Source organism: Hylobates moloch, unplaced genomic scaffold (genome assembly GCF_009828535.3).
Source record: "Hylobates moloch isolate HMO894 unplaced genomic scaffold, HMol_V3 SCAFFOLD_172, whole genome shotgun sequence".
In the NCBI taxonomy this organism is placed as follows: Eukaryota; Metazoa; Chordata; class Mammalia; order Primates; family Hylobatidae; genus Hylobates; species Hylobates moloch.
This window is the reverse complement of record NW_026652447.1, coordinates 35,869-56,224: the sequence shown is the minus strand read 5'-3', so window position 1 is coordinate 56,224 and position 20,356 is coordinate 35,869. Positions and strand designations below refer to the sequence as shown.

The 20,356-nt window shown below is 49.0% G+C and overlaps 1 protein-coding gene across 1 annotated transcript in view; it reads right to left on the bottom strand.

The window, feature by feature from the left end:
- Positions 1-3,786: 3,786 nt before the first annotated feature.
- The window catches only part of LOC116464094 (general transcription factor II-I repeat domain-containing protein 1-like), a 28,883-nt gene continuing 12,313 nt past the window's right edge, over positions 3,787-20,356 (bottom strand). Inside the window, exons 6-9 of the mRNA XM_032754210.2 lie at positions 19,290-19,473; positions 10,679-10,728; positions 10,406-10,507; positions 3,787-5,658 (exon numbers count right to left, since the gene is read on the bottom strand). Of these exons, the coding sequence (XP_032610101.2) occupies positions 5,648-5,658; positions 10,406-10,507; positions 10,679-10,728; positions 19,290-19,473 (347 nt within the window). The 3' untranslated portion in view covers positions 3,787-5,647. The remainder of the gene's footprint in view (positions 5,659-10,405; positions 10,508-10,678; positions 10,729-19,289; positions 19,474-20,356) is intronic.

Below are 20,356 nucleotides of genomic sequence, written 5' to 3'. Positions count from 1 at the left end.
CCTCAGCCTGCTGTGAAGCTGGTACCATAGGCATGTACCATCACACCAGGCCAATTTTTTTTTTTTTGAGAGATGGGGTCTCGCTATGTTGCCCAGACTCGTCTCATACTCCTGGACCCAAGCAGTCCTCCCACCTCGACCTCCCTGAGAGTTGGAACTGCAGGCATGAGCCACGACTCCTGACCTGAATTCTTCCTTTTTCTTCCTACTAAACTCTGCTTATTTGCTTTAGAGGGAATGTACTGTGAAGCTAATGAATTTGGAGCCTTGGGGCAGCTTATGGACTTGGTTTTCTGTGTTGAGAGCCTGGGAACTAAGAGGTGGGGAGGGGAAGCCAGGATGCATTGGGAGTATTTCTGATAAATTGCCAAAAAAGTCTCAAAACAGGTACGTGAATCTCTGAGACGCTAAAAATATGTCATGATTTATTTCTAGGTTCTATGTATGTATTCACATTTATACCTACTTTTGTATTTGTCACTTTTTTTCCTTTTCCTGTAAGTAGGTTCCCAAAATTGAATAAGCTTCAGGTTCCTCCAAACTTGGACCTGCCCCCATCACTCATCACCCTCCACCATTGTGTTCAGCTACGTGTTACTGTGGTCACCAGCATCTCGGGAGTGTGATGTGCAGGTGGAGGGACTTGGGAATGCTCTTGATCAGAATGATGCTTTTATCTTTATTCACACTGTTTTCCGTCTTCCCAGGCACATGGTGGTTTAATCTGTAGTACTGAAAAAAGTTTAAGTGGCCCATACAGAATGAGATTAGAAGTACTCATATATCTTTTTTTTTTTTTTTTTTTTGAGATGGAGTCTCCCTCTGTCACCCAGGCTGGAATGCAGTGGTGTGATCTCAGCTCACTGCAACCTCCGTCTCCTGGGTTCAAGTGATTCTCATACCTCAGCCTCCCAAGTAGCTGGGATTACAGATGTGTGTCACCACGCCCGGCTAATGTTTGTATTTTTAGTAAAGACAGGGTTTCACCTTGTTGGCCAGGCTGGTCTCAAACTCCTGGCCTCAAGCAATCCACCCACCTCAGTTTCCCACAGTGTTGGGATTACAGGCATGAGCCACTGCACCTGGCCTCATATTTCTTAATATAAATGAAACATACACTTGCCTACGAGGGAAGATCCTTTTGGATTCAGCTCTTTATCCAAAGCGGGTCAGACAACCTGGAAGTTCCTGAGAAGTGTGAAGGTGGAGACATGGCAGGTATTGAGAGAAGTGGAGGAGGACCAGGACGTGTTCGAGCGTAGCCACGGTCACTGACAGTAGAGGTGGCTGGCTCGCACACACTCAGCAGCTTCTAGTGCCCTTGGCCTGCAGCCTTAAGTACATTTGTGCCTTCTCTCTTCGTCCTCTTCTTGCCTGACTCAGAGTCTGTCTCCTACACCCACTGCTCCAATGAAACTGCTCTGGCAAAAGTAGAAAGTTTCTAGCTGCCAAACCCCATGGGCACTCACAGTCTTCATCTTCCTTCGCTTCTCATAGCACTCTCCATGAGTCCTTTGTTCTGCAACTTCTGTTGTTCCTTGGCTTCCACAATTCCACTACTTCCTTGTCTCTTTATGTAAAGTCTGTGTCTTCTACTTCCACCTTGAATTGTGTCATTCCATGGGACTCCATCTCTCTTCCTGCACCATCTTCTCTGTCACAGAGCTGTCACTCACTGTGCAGTGACGACCCGCAACTCTGTGTCACCTGTCTTGACCTCACACTTGTATTGCACCTCAAATATAATTTGTTCAGAGCTACTGCCCCTTCAGATGTTTCTTTGCCAGTATTCTCCATTCCTTTTAGTGGCAATGCCATGTCTCCATTCACCTAAGTGAGGAGTTAGAATCACCTCCTCTTTCCAGGTCACGGAGGGGCCACAGCAACTCCACACACACCATGAGCCAGATGGTGTTCCATTGTCCTTAGATGAATCAGATTTTTCTTTTTCTTTATTCCTTTTTTCTAGAGATGAGGTTTCTACCTCGACTGTTTCCCAGGCTGGTCTGAACTCCTGGTCTCAAGCAATCCTCCCACCTCGGCCTCCCAAAGTGCTAGGATTACAAGCATGAGCCAACATGCCCGGCTCAGATGTCTGTTGAATTGGGCATTTGTAGTGGCATTTCTGTACTAATAATTGCTACCATGTATTCATTGCTCATTGCAGGCCTCTCAGAAGCACGTGACATGTGTTATGTTGTTCAATTCTCACAATAAATCTAGGTGGTATTTCCCCCCATTTACAGGTACAGAAACCTCAGAGAGCTTAAGTAACTTTCCCAAGGTCACTCACTTCATTGTTGTTAAGTGAAAGGGGTGACAGAACTCAGGTTCTGTCACTTCAGAGTTCCTTTTTTTTTTTTTTCCCCTGAGACAGAGTCTTGCTCTGTCACCCAGGCTGGAGTGCAGTGGCATGATCTTGGCTCACTGCAACCTCCGCCTCCCGGGTTCAAGCAATTCTGCCTCAGCCTCCCAGGTAGCTGGGATTACAGGCGCCCACAACTGCGCCCACCTAATTTTTGTGTTTTTAGTAGACATGAGGTTTCACCATGTTGGCCAGGCTGGTCTCAAACTCCTGACCTCATGATCCGCACGTCCCAGCCTCCCAAAGTGCTGGGATTACAGGTTTGAGCCACCGGGCCCGGTCTGGAGCTGTTCTTTTAACCACTTGATGTTAAAATATTCATTTGAGGATCAGAGGTCTGTGTGCCACACCTACTTGGGGACTATATCCTCAGTGGGGATAGCAGGTCTGGGAAGACTCAGACAGAATGGCTTCATGGTGCACCTGGGGAGGCTGCACCCATACATTGGCCCCGGAGCTCCTGGGAATGTATAGGAAGCACGACTGGGGATAGGAGTAGGTAATTTTTGAGACTGAAATACACGGAAGTTCATGAGTTTGTTTTGTTTACTTTAGCTTCTATTTTAAATTCTCTGTGATCAAAAGATTTTTACAAATCGATTCAAGTATGTGTAGCTTTCCTAATATGACTGTATTAACGTCCTCTTGTAGTGCTGTGCTGTGGCTTTCATTGAGAAGCTGGACGCCCAGTCTTTGAATTTAAGTCAGGAGGATTTTGATCGCTACATGTCTGGCCAGACCTCTCCCAGGAAGCAAGAAGCTGAGAGTTGGTCTCCTGATGCTTGCTTAGGTGTCAAGCAAATGTATAAGAACTTGGATCTCCTGTCTCAGTTGAATGAACGACAGGAAAGGATCATGAGTGAAGCCAAGAAACTGGAAAAAGATCTCATAGATTGGACAGATGGAATTGCAAGAGAAGTTCAAGACATTGTTGAGAAATACCCGCTGGAAATTAAGCCTCCGAATCAACCGTTAGCAGCTATTGACTCTGAAAACATTGAAAATGATAAACTTCCTCCACCACTGCAACCTCAAGTTTATGCAGGATGATCACAATTTACGTGGAGTATTTATTTGAGCCTAAATTGTAGGTAGCCCTTACTACACTCAACTGATTGGGATCTAGAATGTAACTAAATTGCTTATAAATGTCAGAGCATTTTTAAAGGTACAGTATATGGGGATTGTTTTGTTTTTCCTAGTAGGGGAAACTTAGTTAATAATAAAGTACTATTTATTTGAGTTACTGATACAGATTCATTTAAGGCTTGTGTGCAAATTTTGTCTCAATCTTTTTTCCCTCCATGATTTTCCTGTGTGCTTCTTCTGGCATTCACTGTGGTTTTGGTAAATAATTGCCTTTTAAAGGATAAAACGAATGCTACAAAGTGTATGTTCAAGAAAATTAAATGGTACCACTCTTCCACAGTTTGGAATAATTTTATAATTGTAAAGATAGAAATTATATTGATAAGTAAATATGTAAAATTGTAAATATGTAAAAAAAAAAAAGAATGGTGTCTGCTGTGCATGGCATTTTATATGTTAACTTTTTAGTTTAAAATGAAGTACATTGAATGTTTGCCTTTAGCACCATTTTATTTGGTTTGTCCCACTAAAATGACTCGAGAAGTGTTTAGACAAACTCCCCTTAAGATGTGCACTCCATCTTTAAGAAAGTGTTAGCCTTAACTTTGAGGTTCTATATAGTCAGAGACTATGACACCACTAAGGTTCAGAATAAATTTTAGGCCACATAAAATTGCTGTTTAATGTAGTTGATGGAAGACTTTAAACCATGCTTCTAGCTTATTTTTCCCTCATTCATTCAGCAAATCTCTATTGGGTTCTTCAGTGAGAAGGAGCAGGCGCTGGGCCTGGAATGGAAGGCGGGAATGAACGGGCCTCTGATGGTGAGAGGTGACGGGGTCCCTCCAGCTGTGAGATACAGGGGGCGCCTTGCAGCCTCCATAATATACATTTGACTTTACAACAGTCCAGACATGTTTTCTGAACCTCTTTCAGGACATTTCAACCTCAGGACTATTCACATTAATGGCCTGAGAGGTGTTTGTTGTGGGGCCACCCTGTGTATGGTAGAATGTTCAGCAGCATTCCTGCCATCCATACCCATTAGGCGCCAGTAGCACCCCCCCAGAGCTGTGAAAAATTCTCTCCAGACATAGTCAGATGTCTCCTGGGGCCATATCACCCCTCCGTTAGGAACCACTAATCTCTTTTACAAACCAGAAGTTACCCTCCTGGTGGTTAATATGGTGTAACCAAAGAATCTTGCACTCAATGCACAGTGTGATGTTAACTAAATGAGTAAAATATTTAGGAGGCTCAACAGCTACCTGCATTGTAGAACCTTTTCTTATCTCAGTGGAACCTTCCATAACCTAAATATACCATTGATGATTCTTCTTCCATTCAGTGACTTCCACAGATTATGGAGCTATACTTGTGAAATTGTGCATGAGGCCCCAGGGCACCGTTCTAGAACAATGTCACTTCACACAGGCAGCTGAGAAAGGTTCTCTTGCTTTTCCAGTATCTTCCTAAGGATGGAGCCCAAAACTGCAGAGCAGTTATTTTGGAATAAAACCAGGGTGGGTATAAAACTTCTTAAATTTACATATAAGATCTATCAAGCTTGACACGTCTGTGTCATCACACACTGAAGACAGGAAGCAGTTCACTGAGTCAGCTGGTTCCCAAGCTCGCACAGAAGGTGATGAGTTACTACCAAATGCCAGTGAGAATCTTCTTATAGAATAACCTGGGCCCAAGTGATTTTAGTAGAAAACTTGCCCTTCTTTGGTTTAATTTTCTATGTGCTTTTAGGTGTGAATCCAGATACGCGGTCTTAATTCCCTTGGAAATACACAGTTCTTTTAGTTACTGTACACTCTGTTCAATAAAATGCATATCAACTTCCCACAAAAGCTGACTTTTTTGGGTCTCTTACATATAAAGTAGGTCATTGATTTTTTTGGAGGTATCTCATATTGGTCGAATTCTTCTGGTATGGACTCTTGCCTTATATAGAGGCTTCTATTTCTCTTAAGTCAGCATCAATACAATGGCCAGAGTTTCTGTTTTTGCAATAAGAAAGTGTTGGTATTTTATGTAGGGTAAATGTGACTGGAATACACCTTTGGAACAGAATTCTTTATCAATAAAGTTTCACAATCCGTCCCTCTTCCAAAAATTGATTTGGTTCTTTCTTAGGAAAATATACATTATTATTAATATTCTCATGCTACAGAGGTTTTCTGGTTAAGCTATACCTAAAAATGAAACATTAGAGACATTTGTCAGTTAAAATTAGAAGACAAGAATATTTGCTGTCACCACAATCAACGTTGTTCTTGCAGTTCTACCAAGGTACTCAGTCTTCAAACAGACATAAAAGTAGAGAAAAAAGGAGTTAACGTAATCAATATAGAGCTATTATTGTCTGTTGGTGAGGACATGAACTCTGGAGCTGGAAGGCTTGGATTTGGTTTTGAATTGTATTCTGCTACTTATTAGCCCTAAACAAATCTCTTGTTTCAGATCCCTCAGCTGTGAAATGGGGTTAATAATATTACTGCTTCATGGGGTTGTTGTCTGAACTTAGAACAAATGATAGCTATTATTTGTAGATGGTTATTTTATGTAGAAAACCCAAGAGAAGGCTGGGTATTGTGGCTCACACCTGTAATCGCTTTTGGAGGCAAGGCAGGAGGACTGCTTGAGGCCAGGAGTTTGAGAGCAACGTCAGCAACATAGTGAGACCCACATCTCTACCAAAAATAAAACACTAGCTGGGCATGGTGGTGTGTACCTGTAGTCCCAGCTACTGGGGAGGCTAAGGTGGGAAGATCACCCAAGCCCAGGAATTTGAGGTGGCAGTGAGCTGTGATCTCACCATTGCACGCTAGCTGGAGTGAGACCCTGTCTTGAAAAAAAGAAATGTAAAAAAAGAAAACCCGAGAGAATTTATATTGAAACTATAGAATTTCATCTCTATATTAGTGAGAGATGAAAATTCTAAAATAGCCATAAAAGCTAACTGTACAAAATGACTTTCCTATATAGCATTACTAACCACTTAGCAAACATTATGGAAAAAAAATCAATTTACAATAGAAACAAATATAAATCACCCACAGAGAACAAGAGCTTTCAGAATCGATATGAAAAACAGAAAATTGGGTGAGAAGCACAAAGGTGTGACTGCACAGGGCCCTGTGCTTGGGCTTTAGGGCTCTGTAGTTGCCATCGTGAAATTCTTTTTTGTTTTTGTTTTTTTTGCGGGGGGAATAGGGTCTGGCTCCGTAATCCAGGCTATGGAGTGCAGTGGTGCGAACATGACTTACTGCAGCCTGGACCTCCTGGGCTCAAGCTAGCCTCCCGTCTCAGCCACCTGAGTAGCTGGGACTACATGTGTGCGCCACTATACCCAGCTAATTTTTAAATTTTTTATGGAGACAGAATCTCACTATGTTGTCCTGGCTGGTCTTTTTTTTTTTTTTGAGATGGAGTCTCGCTCTGTCACCCAGGCTGGAGTGCAGTGGTGTGATCTTGGCTCGCTGCAACCTCCGCCTCCTGGGTTCAAGTGATTTTCCTGCCTCAGCCTCCCAAGTATCTGGGACTACAAGCGTGTGCCACCACACCCAGCTAATTTTTTGTATTTTTAGTAGAGATGGGGTTTCACCGTGTTAGCCAGGATGGTCTTGATCTCCTGACCTCGTGATCCGCCCTACTCGGCCTCCTGAAGTGCTGGGATTACAGGCGTGAGCGACTGCGCCTGGCGGTCCAGGCTGGTCTTTTTTTTTTTTTTTTTGAGACGGAGTCTCGCTCTGACGTCCAGGATAGAGTGCAGTGGCGCGATCTCGGCTCACTGCAAGCTCCGCCTCCCAGGTTCACGCCATTCTCCTGCCTCAGCCTCTCAGAGTAGCTGGGACTACAGGCGCCCGCCACCACGCCCGGCTAATTTTTTTGTATTTTTAGTAGAGACGGGGTTTCACCGTGGTCTCGATCTCCTGACCTCGTGATCCGCCTGCCTCGGCCTCCCAAAGTGCTGGGATTACAAGCGTGAGCCACCGTGCCCGGCCTCAGGCTGGTCTTAAACACTCGGGCTCAAGCAATCCTCCCACCTTGGCTTCCTAATGTGCTGGGATTACAGGCATGAGCCGCCGTGCCCCACCCCGCCAAAAAAGAAATTTATACTTAGTTTTTGCCCGCAGGTTCCTCTGTGTGTTAAAAAGGTTGAATGGGGAACCTGAAACGCCTCCCCCTGCTCTTGGAAGTGTAGGGCACTTCCCTTTCTCCACAGTGTCAGTAGAGGTTGGGTGGAGACTGAACTTCCAGCCCTGCCAGGTAAGCATGAATTGTTTGTTCCTGTCCTCTCCACCCTCTCTGTGGTATTGGTAGGGGCTGAGAGGGGAGCTTGGATTTCTTCCTCCACCCATGGTAATGAGGTCACAACTCACTTTCTCCACCAGTGTGACGTTGGCTAAAGAATATTCAAATTAGATTGAGAGCCTCCTAACATAACACCCGAAACCTTCAAGACACAATAAAAAAAATCACTCACCATCTGGGGGCAGTGGCTCCTGCCTGTAATCCCAGCACCTTGGGAGGCCAAGGTAGGCCGATCACCTGAGGTCAGGAGTTCGTGACCAACATAGCTGAACCTCATCTCTACTAAAAATACAAAAATTAGCGGGCGTGGTGTTGGATGCCTGTAATCCCAGCTACTCAGGAGGCTAAGGCAGGAGAATCACTTGAACCCGGGAGGTCGAGGTTGCAGTGAGTTGAGATCGTGCCACTGCACTCCAATCTGGGAGACAGAGTGAGACTCTGCCAAAGAAAAAGAAAAAGAGGCCGGGCACAATACCTCACACCTGTAATCCACTTTGGGAGGCTGAGGCGGGTGGATCACCTGAGGTCAGGAGTTCCAGACTAGCCTGGCCAACATGACGAAACCCCGTCTTTACTAAAAGTACAAAAATTAGCCAGGTGTGGTGGTGGGAGCCTGTAGTCCTAGCTACTCAGGAGGCTGAGGCAGGAGAATAGCTTGAACCCGGGAGGCAAAGGTTGCAGTGAACCGAGATCACACCACTGCACTCCAGCCTGGGCGACAAGAGCGAGATTGTGTCTCCAAAAAAGAAAAAAAAAAAAATCACTTATCATATCTGAACCAAATGACACATGTGTTGGAATTATCTGACAAAGATTTTTAAAAAGGCATTATAAAAATTCACCAATAACTAAAGACAAACATGCTTGAAACAAATGAAAAACCCTAGCAAAACCAATGAAGACATGAAGCAAATGGAAATTTTTGAATTTAAAATGACAATAACTGAAAGTTTTTAAATTTCATATTAGAGGGCTGGGCGTGGTGGCTCACACCTGTAATCTCAGCACTTTGGGAGGCTGAGGTGAGTGGATCACCTGAGGTTGGGAGTTTGAGACCAGCCTGGCCAACATGGTGAAACCCTGTCTCTACTAAAAACACAAAAATTAGCCAGGCATGGTGGTGCATGCCTGTAATCCCAGCTACTCAGAAGGCTGAGGCACGAGAATTACTACTTGAACTGGGAAGTGGAGGTTGCAGTAAGCCAAGATCATGCCACTGCACTCCAGCCTAGGCAACAAAGCGACACTCCATCTGAAAACGAAAAAAAAATTCATATTAGAATTGCAGTGATCGAAGAATGGATCTATTAACTGGGATATAGGTCAATAGAAATTCCCAATGTGAACAACAGAGCAAAAATTGAACTTTTAAAATGTAGGCTCAGGGACCTGTGGGATGGTTAAAAAAAAAAAAATAGATCTATCATTGTCACTGGAGTCCCAGAAGGAGAGGAGAAAAATGCATATGGCTAAAAAATATTAAATAGCAACTGAAAATCTCCCCAAAATTTTCATGCCTGTAATCCCAGCAATTTGGGAGGCCGAGGCAGGAGGATCACCTGAGGGCAGGAGTTGGAGACCAGCCTGGTCAACATGGTGAAACCCCATCTCTACTAAAAAGATACAAAAATTAGCCAGTTGTGGTGGCATGCGCCTGTAACTCAGCTACTCAGGAGGCTGAGGCAGGAGAATCACTTGAACCCGGGAGGCGGAGGTTGCAGTGGGCTGAGATTGCGCCATTGCATTCCAGCCTGGGCAACAAGAATAAAACTCCATCTCAAAACAAACAAAAAAGACAAGTGCTAGCATGTGCCAAAGGGATCCCAGACCACCATCTCTCTCTCTCTCTTTTTTTTTGAGACAGGGTCTTCTCTGTCGCCCAGGCTGGAGTGCGGTGGCACGATCTTGGCTCACTGCAACCTCCGCCTCCCAGGTTTAAGCAATTCTCCCGCCTCAGCTTCCTGAATAGCCGGGATCACAGGTGCATGCCACCTCACCCGACTAATTCTTGTATTTTGTAGGTAGACATGGGGTTTCGCCATGTTGGCCAGGCTAGTCTTAAGCTCCTGGCCTCAAGTGATCCACCTGCCTCGGCCTCCCAAAGTGCTGGGATTACAGGCGTGAGACACTGCACTCGGCCTCTGATTTCTTTCCTTAAAAATAGACATAGAGATGGGTTCTATGTTGCCCAGGCTGGTCTCGAACTCCTGGCCTCAAGCCATCCTCCCTCCTTGACCTCCCCAAATGCTGGGATTACAGGCGTGAGGTGCCGCACCTGGCTCCTATTCTGATTTCAAAGCACTAAGACCACAACTGATTGCTGAATAAGGAGTAGGCATGTCAGCTACCTTCCTGGAGGGGGGCAGGCAGGCTCCTGTGCCCTGTAGCCTCCCACCCCCTAGGTCCCCCCACCATCCACCTGTAGGCACCCCCTCTCCCCTGGAGTCTCTAACACAGAGCTGGCAGGGTACAGTCGGGCCTGGGTTGCCAACCTGGCTTGCCTGGTCCCTTAGGCCCTGAAGTTGGGGGCCAGCTCCTCCCCACTTCCAGCCTGGCCCTCCAAACCCAAACCAGGTCAAGGTCCTGGTGCTGGGACAACAGACCTCCCCCTGAGCTCAACCTTACCTTGAAAGCCCTGTCTCTTCAGGCTCTCGCCCACCAGAGGGTCCCCGAAATCCCTCTCTGGGGGCAGGGCAGGGGGAGAGAAGCCAAGTGAGGAGGCAGTTCCTGGGACCCAAGATGGCATCATTAGGGGAAACCCAATGTGGGGGTGTGGGGAGAATGCCAGGGCCAGGATGGGAGCAGGACAGAGGCAGCAGGAGGAGGGGCTGGTGGCAGAGGCCCCTGGGGCCCTCCCTTGCCTGCCCACACCATGGCCCACGACCCCGTGCTGGGTACCTTGACTGTCGACGATGGGCTCTTTGACTCCCTCAGTGAGCAGCCTGGGCCTGGAAAACACAGGCGGGGGTATCACAGAGGTCCCTCCAAGCATCTCTGGGACTGCCCAGCCCTCCTCTCTGGGCCTTGGTCTGCACATCCCTGCAATGGACCGTCCTGGCTCTGCACAGTTAGGCCTGGAGTCCCTGCCGCCCCACGTGTGGAATCTGGGGGGCTGCACTGGGCTTGAAGGATCCAGCCAGGAGTGAGACCCGCCCAGTCCTTAACAGGTCCGTCTGATATCTCACTCCTGCTCCAGGGACATTGCACGATTGTCACTGCCTGGGATTGGAGCAGGCGGCCTCAGGGGGCCTCCAGTGGAGCTGGTTTAAAGTGTAGAAACAAGGTCTGGTGCAGTAGCTCATGCCTGTAATCCCAGCACTTTGGGAGGCCGAGTAGGGCAGATTACCCGAGGTCAGGAGTCTGAGACCAGCCTGGCCAATATGGTGAAACTCGTCTCTACCAAAAATAAAAAAATTTGCTGGGTGTTGTGGCAGGCGCCCATAATCCCAACTACTCGGGAGGCTGAGGGAGGGGAATTGCTTGAACCCAGGAGGCAGAGGTTGCAGTGAGCTAAGATAGCGCCACTGCACTCCAACCTGGGTGACAGAGCAAGAGTCCGTCTCTAAATAAATAAATAAAGTGTAGAAACAGTCAAAGCCCACTACATAGCAAGAACTCCAAGCTTCTGGAAAGGTCTGAGATCTATGGCTCACATCTAAGAGCTGTTGTGTCACTGCAGTCGGGAGTGCCAGTGACCAAGCCCAGCTTTGTATTATACTAATGTCTTTAGCTCCACTGACTCCAGAAAGCCCTGCCCAGACATGAATCAACCTTTATCATACCGCACTGCTTCTAAAGGCCCCATCTTCAGCACAACTTGTCCTGTTAGAGCAAGCCTGTTGCGGGGCTGGGGTTTGTGGTGGGTAGAGGACACTGGGAAAATCATGCTGGCCAGAGTGGGGCTGTCGGGGGATGGCAGGGTAAGCCATGGAGCGGAGAGGTAATTAGCTCTCTGGAGAGGTAATGGGCCTGGAGAGGTAATGAGCTCTCTGTCACAGGGGTAATCAAGCAGCAGCACCGAGGAGTCTCTGCCCAGGAGTTAGCCCAAAGGCCAAACTCTCGGGGAGGGTACCCCTTGGGTCCCCAGTAGATGAGGATTTGGTGTCTGCTCTGGTGGTGGGCATCTCTTAAGCTTCTGAACAGTGCCAGGCACAGAGCTGGGGTCACGGGGCCAGGGCTGGGAGAGGGAAGCACAGCCCTGACTTGAACCACAGTCTCAGGAGCTAGAAAAGGCTTCAGACTGCATTTAGGCCCCTCCTCTTTATGGCAGAACTCAGGTTCTGAAAGGGGAAGTGACTTCCCAGCAGTAACCTTAGAGAGGCAGAAGCTGGGCAGAGCCCCTGAGTCCCAGGCCAGAGTAGCGACAGTGCTTCCCCTTAAATAGCACAGCCGGCTGCCAAGGCCACAGGGAGTAACAGGAGGAGCTGGCCTCAAACCCACCAGATGGCCTCTCCTGTCGGCCACTGCGCTAACCTGCTTCCCTTTCCAAATGACAGGTGGAGAAAGCCATTGTGACTTTAAAAAATGCTCAAGGCTGGGTGCGGTGGCTCAACCTGTAATCCCAGCACTTTGGGAGGCTGAGGCAGGGGGATCGCTTTGAGCCCAGGAGTTTGAGACCAGCTCGGGCAACATAGCGAGCGAGACCCCTTCTCTACAAAAAATGTAAAAATTAGCCAGGTGTGGTGGCGTGCCCCGGCAGTCCCAGCTGCTCAGGAGGGTGAGGCAGGATTGCTTGAGCCCAGGAGTTTAAGGCTGCAGTGAGTTATGATTGTGCCACTAAACTCCAGCCTGGGCTACAGAAAGACCTGTTTCTTGAAACAAATGCTCATGGCCAGGCATGGTGGCTCATGCTTGTAATGCCAGCTACTCAGGAGGCTGAGGCAGGAGAGTTGCTTAAACCTGGAGGGTGGAGGCTGCAGTGAGCTGAGATGGAACCACTGTACTCCAGCCTGGGTGACAGAGTGAGACTCTGTCTCAAAAAAAACCCGCAAAAGGCCGGGCATGGTGGCTCATGCCTCTAATCTCCGCACTTTGGGAGGCCAAGGTGGACGGATCACTCCAGGCCAGCCTGGCCAACATGGTGAAACCCCGTCTCTACTAAAAATACAAAATTTAGCCAGGCGTAGTGACATGCGCCTGTTATCCCAGCTACTCAGGAGGCTGAAGCAGGGGGATCGCTTGAACCCGGGAGGCAGATGTTGCAGTTAGTCGAGATCGCACCACTGCACTCCGGCCTGGGCAACAAAGACTGTCTCAAAAAATAGAAAAAATAAAATAAAAAAATAACAAACCCACAAAAAACAAAAAAACAATGCTCATGAGCACAAGGTGTCTCTGCACAAAACCATAAAAAATGTCATTCATGAGGACTTGCTGTTGAATTGGCACCTAACCTCAAGCTGCCCGGGTGCCCCTGGTTTATGGTTTGAGGGAGTGGGCATTGAAAGCAAAAACAAAAACAAGCCAGAATGAGACCCTGTCTCTAAGAATTTTTTAGAAATAAAATTCAAGGCCGGGCGCGGTGGCTCACACTTGTAATCCCAGCACTTTGGGAGGCTGAGGTGGGCGGATCACGAGGTCAGGAGATCGAGACCACGGTGAAACGCTGTCTCTACTAAAAAATACAAAAAATTAGCCGGGCGTGGTGGCGGGCGCCTGTAGTCCCAGCTACTTAGAGAGGCTGAGGCAGGAGAATGGCATGAACCCAGGAGGCGGAGCTTGCAGTGAGCCGAGATTGCGCCACGGCACTCCAGCCTGGGCGACAGAGCGAGACTCCGTCTCAAAAAAAAAAAAAAACAAAATAAAATTCAAACTCTTTAAGCTGGCCCAAACCCATGTGATCTGGCCCCTGCTACCTTTTTCGTTTTCTTTTCTTTCTTTCTTTTTTTGAGACAGAGTTTTGCTCTTGTTGCCCAGGCTGGAGTGCAGTGGCACTATCTCAGCTCTCTGCAACCTCTGCCTCCCAGGTTCAAGCAATTCTCCTGCCTCAGTCTCCCGAGGAGCTGGGATTACAGATTACAGGCCCCCGACCCCGACCACCACACCTGGCTAATTTTTGTATTTTTTTTTCTGTTTCTTTTTTTTTAAATTATACTTTAAGTTCTAGGGTACATGTGCACAACGTGCAGGCTTGTTACATAGGTATACATGTGCCATGTTGGTGTGCTGCATCCATTAACTCGTCATTGACATTAGGTATATCTCCCAATGCTATCCCTCCCCACTCCCCTCACCCCACGACAGTATTTTTAGAGACGGGTTTGCACCATGTTGGCCAGGCTGGTCTTGGACTTCCGACCTCAGGTGATCCACCCTCCTCGACTTCCCAAAGTGCTGAGATTACAGGCGTGAGCCACCGCTCCTGACCTATTTTTCTTTTTTTTAAATAGAGATAGGGTCTCACTATATTGCCTAGGCTGGTCTCAAACTCCTGAGCTCAAGCAATCCTCCCACCTCAGTCTCCTAAAGTGCTAGGACTACAGGCGTGGGCCACCGCGCCTGGACCCCTGCTACCTCTTCGGCCTCAACCTCACCATACTTCCCTCACTCACCCTGCACCAGCTACAAGGGCACCTTGCGAGCCTTCAAACACCCAAGCACGTTCTTGCCTCTGGGACTTTGCATGACTTTTTCTCTGTCCCTACAGTCTTTTTTCTCTCTTTGTCACCCAGGCTGGAGTGCAATGGCACGATCTCGGCTCACTGCAACCTCCACCTCCTGGGTTCAAGTGATTCTCCTGCCTCAGCCTCCTGAGTAGCTGGGATTACAGGCATGTGCCACCACACCTGGCTAATTTTTGTATTTTTAGTAGAGACACGGTTTCACCATGTTGGTCAGGCTGGTCTCAAACTCCTGACCTTGTGATCTGTCTGCCTCGGCCTCCCAAAGTGCTGGGATTACAGGCGTGAGCCACCGCGCCTAGCCTGCTCCCACACTCTTTATGCACCTGGCTGGCCCTCTCACTTCACTGGGTCGCTGCTCCAATATCACCTCCTTTTCCAGGTTCCTCCTGTGCCTCTCTCCCCCTTACTCTGAGTTATATCCTGTCACAGCAGTTATCTCTACCTGACATGATACTGTGATTTTGTCTGGGTTACATCAGCACCTCCAGGGCAACTTGGTAGCATTTACCACTGGGCTGCAAGCCCAGGACCTGGCAGGCGCCCAGGATGGTTTTTTAGTTTGTCTCTTTGTGTTTTATTTATTTATATATATATTTTTATTTATTTTGAGAAGGAGTCTTGCTCTGTCACCTAGGCTGGAGTGCAGTAATGCGATCTCAGCTCACTGTGACCTCCACCTCCCAGGTTCAAGTGATTCTTGAGCCTCAGCCTCCCGAGGAGCTGGGACTACAGGTGAGCACCACCACACCCAGCTAATTTTTGGTATTTTTAGTAGAGATGGGGTTTCACCATGTTGGCCAGGCTCGACCTCAAGTGATGCATCTGCCTTGGCCTCCCAAAGTGCTGGGATTACAGGCGTGAGCCACCATGCCCGGCCTCTCTTTGTATTTTTAAAGGGATGAGGTCTTGCTCTGTCACCCAGGCTAGAGTGCAGTGATGCCATCATAGCTCACTGCAGCCTGGACCTTCTGTGCTTAAGCGATTCTTCTGCCTTCTGCCTCAGCCTCCCAAGTATCTGGGACTACTGGCACATACCACTGCACCTGGCTAATTTTTTTTTTTTTTTTTTTTGAGACGGAGTCTCGCTCTGTCGCCCAGGCTGGAGTGCAGTGGCGCAATCTCGGCTCACTGCAAGCTCCGCCTCCCGGGTTCACGCCATTCTCCTGCCTCAGCCTCCGAGTAGCTGGGACTACAGGCGCCCGCCACCACGCCCGGCTAATTTTTTTGTATTTTTAGTAGAGACGGGGTTTCACCGTGGTCTCGATCTCCTGACCTTGTGATCCGCCTGCCTCGGCCTCCCAAAGTGCTGGGATTACAAGCATGAGCCATCGCGCCCGGCCTAATTTTTTAATTCTAAAAATCAAATAGAGACGGGGTCGCTATGTTGACCAGGCTGGTCTCGAACTCCTGGCCTCAAGCGACCCTCCCGTTTTGTCCTCCCAAAGTGCTGGAATTACAGGTGTGAGAATTTTTAAAATTTTTTGTAGAGATGGGGTCTCAATACAGTGCCCAGGCTGGTCTCAAAGTCCTGGGCTCAAGTGATCCTCCTTTCTGGGCCTCCCAAGGTGTTGGGATCATAGGCGTGAGCCATCACGCCTGGCCAGAATGTATTTACATTTTTTTTTTTTCAGACGGGGCCTTACTCTGTCACCCAGACTGGAGGGCAATGCTGGCATACTTATACACGGGGCCTTACTCTGTCACCCAGACTGGAGGGCAGTGGTGCGATCATGGCTCACTGCAGCCCCGACCTCCTGGCTCAAGCAATCCTCCCACCTCGATCATGGCTCACTGCAGCCCCGACCTCCTGGCTCAAGCAATCCTCCCACCTCGATCATGGCTCACTGCAGCCCCGACCTCCTGGCTCAAGCAATCCTCCCACCTCGATCATGGCTCACTGCAGCCCCGACCTCCTGGCTCAAGCAATCCTCCCACCTCAGCCTCCCAAGTAGCTGGGACTTCAGGTGCACACCACCAAGCCTGGCTATTTTTTTTTTTTTTTTTTTTTGAGATGGAGTTTTGCTCTTGTTGCCCAGGCTGGAGTGCATTGGCATGATCTCGGCTCACTGCAACTTCTGCCTCCTGGGTTCAAGCAATTCTCTTGCCTCAGCTTCCCGAGTAGCTGGGATTACAGGCACCCACCACCACATCCGGCTAATTTTGTATTTTTTAGTAGAAAGGGGGGTTTCTCCATATTGGTCAGGCTGGTCTCGAACTCCCGACCTCAGGTGACCCGCCCACCTTGGCCTTTCAAAGTGCTGGGATTACAGGTATGAGCCACCGTGCCTGGCCTTAATTTTTGTATTTTTAGTAGTCCTGATCTCAAGTATCTGCCCACCTCAGCCTCCCAACATGCTGGGATTACAGGCATGAGCCACTATGCCCAGCTCAATCTTCCTTTTATTTTTTATTTTTTTTATTTTTTTGGAGACGGAGTCTTGCTCTGTCACCCAGGCTGGAGTGCAGTGGCGCGATCTCGGCTCACTGCAAGCTCCGCCTCCCGGGTTCACGCCATTCTCCTGCCTCAGCCTCTCTGAGTAGCGGGGACTACAGGCGCCTGCCACCACGCCCGGCTAATTTTTTTGTATTTTTAGTAGAGACGGGGTTTCACCATGGTCTCGATCTCCTGACCTCGTGATCTGCCCGCCTTGGCCTCCCAAAGTGCTGGGATTACAGGCGTGAGCCACTGTGCCCAGCTCAATCTTCCTTTTAATATGCCCAGACACACCAGGTATGTGGCTGCACTTCATCCTGGCCTGCTGAAGCCTTTGATTCTACTGCACAAATCATGACTCTTGCTCTCCAGCCCTTTTGCGTAGCGTTTTGTTATCTGCTGTTTGTGTGTCGTGGAGCAGCAGCCTCCCTCCTGGCATAGAGCGGGCCCTGCAGAAGAGCTCCCTGTCCCAGCAGATCTCCTCGCCACTTTATGCAAAAATGGTGCTGTGAGTCTCCCATTTTGAGAACCATCTACTCCCCTGGAGGAACAAACCCTTAAGAGTCTCTTCTTTCTTGCTGCTTTCAACCAAACCAAGCCTAATTTTTTTTTTTTTTTTTTGAGACAGAGTCTCACTCTATTGCCCAGGCTGGAGAGTAGTGGCACCATCTCAGCTCAATGCAACCTCCACCTTCTGGGTATAAATGATTCTTCTGCCTCAGTCTCCTGATGACAGGGAGATTACAGCTGGGATTACAGGCACGAGCCACCACACCTGGCTAATTTGTGTATTTTTAGTAGAGATGGGATCTCACCATGTTGGCCAGGCTGGTCTCGAACTCCTGACCTCAAGTGATCTGCCCGCCTTGGCCTCCCAAAGTGCTGGGATTACAGGCGTGAGCCATCGTGCCCAGCCATAAACCAAGCCTAAATGTATGCTATTACAGTAACACAGAAGTAACAAACACAAAATAGAAATATGATCCTCTCATTCCCTGTTTCGTTTTTTTATTTTTTTGAGGAGGGGTCTTGCTCTGTTACCCAGGCTGGAGTGCAATGGTGCAATCATAGCTCACTGGAGCCTCCAAACCCCTCCTGGGCTTAAGTGATCCTCCCACCTCAGCCTCCTGAGTAGCTGAGATTACAGGTGTGCACCACCATGCCCAGCTAATTTAAAATTTTTTTGTAGAGATGGGGTCTCATTATGTTGCCCATGCTAGTCTTGAACTCCTGGCCTCAAGTGATCCTTCTGCTTCAGCCTCCTGAGTAGCTGAGACTACAGGCATGTGCTGCTACACTAGAGCTTAAAAAATTTTTTTTGTAGTGACGCAGTCTTGCTATGTTGCTGGTCTTGAACAACTGGGCTCAAGCAACCCTCCCACCTCAGCTTCCCAAAGCGCTGGGATTACAGGCATGAACCCCTGTTCCTGAAATCCCCCGACCACATTTTTACTCAATAACTGCCACCGCCTTCTCCAAAGGGACTTTTTATCCTAGCTGGGCACACAGCGTGTATCCATGGGTGCTGCCCCAGGACCTCACTGGCAAAAACACAACATGCTCAAGGAAACAGAGCCTGGAGAAGCCGCTGCTGGACTTTCCCATCCTGGGACGATGGGGCACTGCCCCCAGCCCCTGGCCCAGGACACTAACACGCCAGCCTGGAGAACCCGTGAGCTGATGGGACATTCCCATTCTGCATCTGGGCAAACTGAACACTGCTCTCCTGAGACTGCGAGAGGGGTCAGCTCGGTGGCTTTGGGTCTGGCAGGCCTGGGAAGCTTCATGTCTGCCAACTGCAGCCAAACCCATCTAACACCTTGCTGTCAAAGAAAAAAAAAGAGAGAGAGAAAAGAAAGGCCTGGTGCGGTGGCTCATGCCTATAATCCCAGCAATTTGGGAGGCTGAGGTGGCCGGATCACTTGAGGTCAGTAGTTCAAGACCAGCCTGGCCAACATGATGAAACCCAGTCTCTGCTAAAATTACAAAAATTAGCTGGGCGTGGTGGTGGGCACCTGTAGTCTCAGCTACTCGATAGGCTGAGTCAGGAGAATCGTTTAACCCAGGAGGCTGTGGTTGCAGTGAGCCAAGATCGCACCACTGCACTCCAGCCTGGGAGACAGAGTGAGACTCTGTCTAAAGGAAAAAAAGAAACAGTGGCCAGGCGCAGTGGCTCACGCCTGTAATCAGTTTGGGAGGCCCAGGCAGGAGATGGCTTGAGTCCAGGAGTTTGAGAACAGTCTGGGCAATGTAGCCAGACCCCATCTCTAAAAAAATAAAATCAATCAATCAATTAAACAAAAAATTAGCTGGGCATGGTGGCACATACCTGTGGTCCCAGCTATTCGGGTGGCTGAGGCACAAGAATCGCTTGATGGCGATTTGGTGCTGCTCCTGCCCTGGGTGCTGAGCAGGCCTGGTGCTGTCTCCCACGGACCTGGTCGGGCCTTACCTCTTGATGACAAACTGGATGCTGTTGCTGGCCTCCAGAATCTTCCGGAGCTTGGCGATCCCGAAGCAGTTGGGCCTGCGGAGGGAGATGCCTTCAGGCAGCCCCACCACAAACAGCTCCTCCAGGTGCATCAGAAACTTGGAGTATGGCACCTTGACGGGCTCCGAGATGCCAATGGCCTTGGCTGCAGAGACATGGCTGCTGTAAGGCCACCCGGTGCCACAGGGCCAGGAATCTCAACCCCTGTGTCCCGTGCCTGTGTAGGGGGCAAAGCTGCCAGAGCCCTTTTGAGGGCCTGCCAGCCTTCCTGGGAGGTGGAAAGAGTGGCTCCCCAGCCTGCAGGAAAGGAACCTGGAGCTCAGAGGGGACGTGACTTGTCTGAGGTCACAGAGCCACTGAACAGCAGAGCCAGGGGATAAGAACTCAACCCAGGGTTACCCCATGGCCCACACTGGGTCCATGCCCTCATGCCCAGGCAGCACAGAAGCCACCACTAATGGCTGCTGAGATTCGGCATTGCTTCCCCCTAAGTCCACTCGGCCTCACCCTTCCAGTAAGGCCCCCCGAGTGTTCCTCCCGCCACCATAAGCGACACCACATGCTGGTGTGGCCCAACACCACACCTTGGAATGAGCCCGATCTCTGCCACTGAGTAGTGTGGGGCCTTGGATGAGTCACATCCCTTTATGAGGCCTCAGTTCTCCTCATCTGTAAAGTGGGTCTTAGGACATGGGGATTTTGTGAGATGGGATACAAGAACACAGGGGCTGGACACGGTGGCTCATGCCTGTCATCCCTGCACTTTGGGAGGCCGAGGTGGGTGGATCGCTTGAGGTCAGGGGTTCAAGACCAGCCTGGCCAACACAGTGAAGCCCTGTCTCTATTAAACATACAAAAATTAGCCGGGCGTGGTGGCGGGCACCTGTAATCCCAGCTACTCGTGAGGGTGAGGCAGGATAATCGCTTGAACCTGGGAGGCAGAGGTTGCAGTGAGCCGACATTGTGCCACTGCACTCCAGCCTGGGTGACAGAGTGACTCAGTCTCAAAAAAAAAAAAAAAAAAAAAA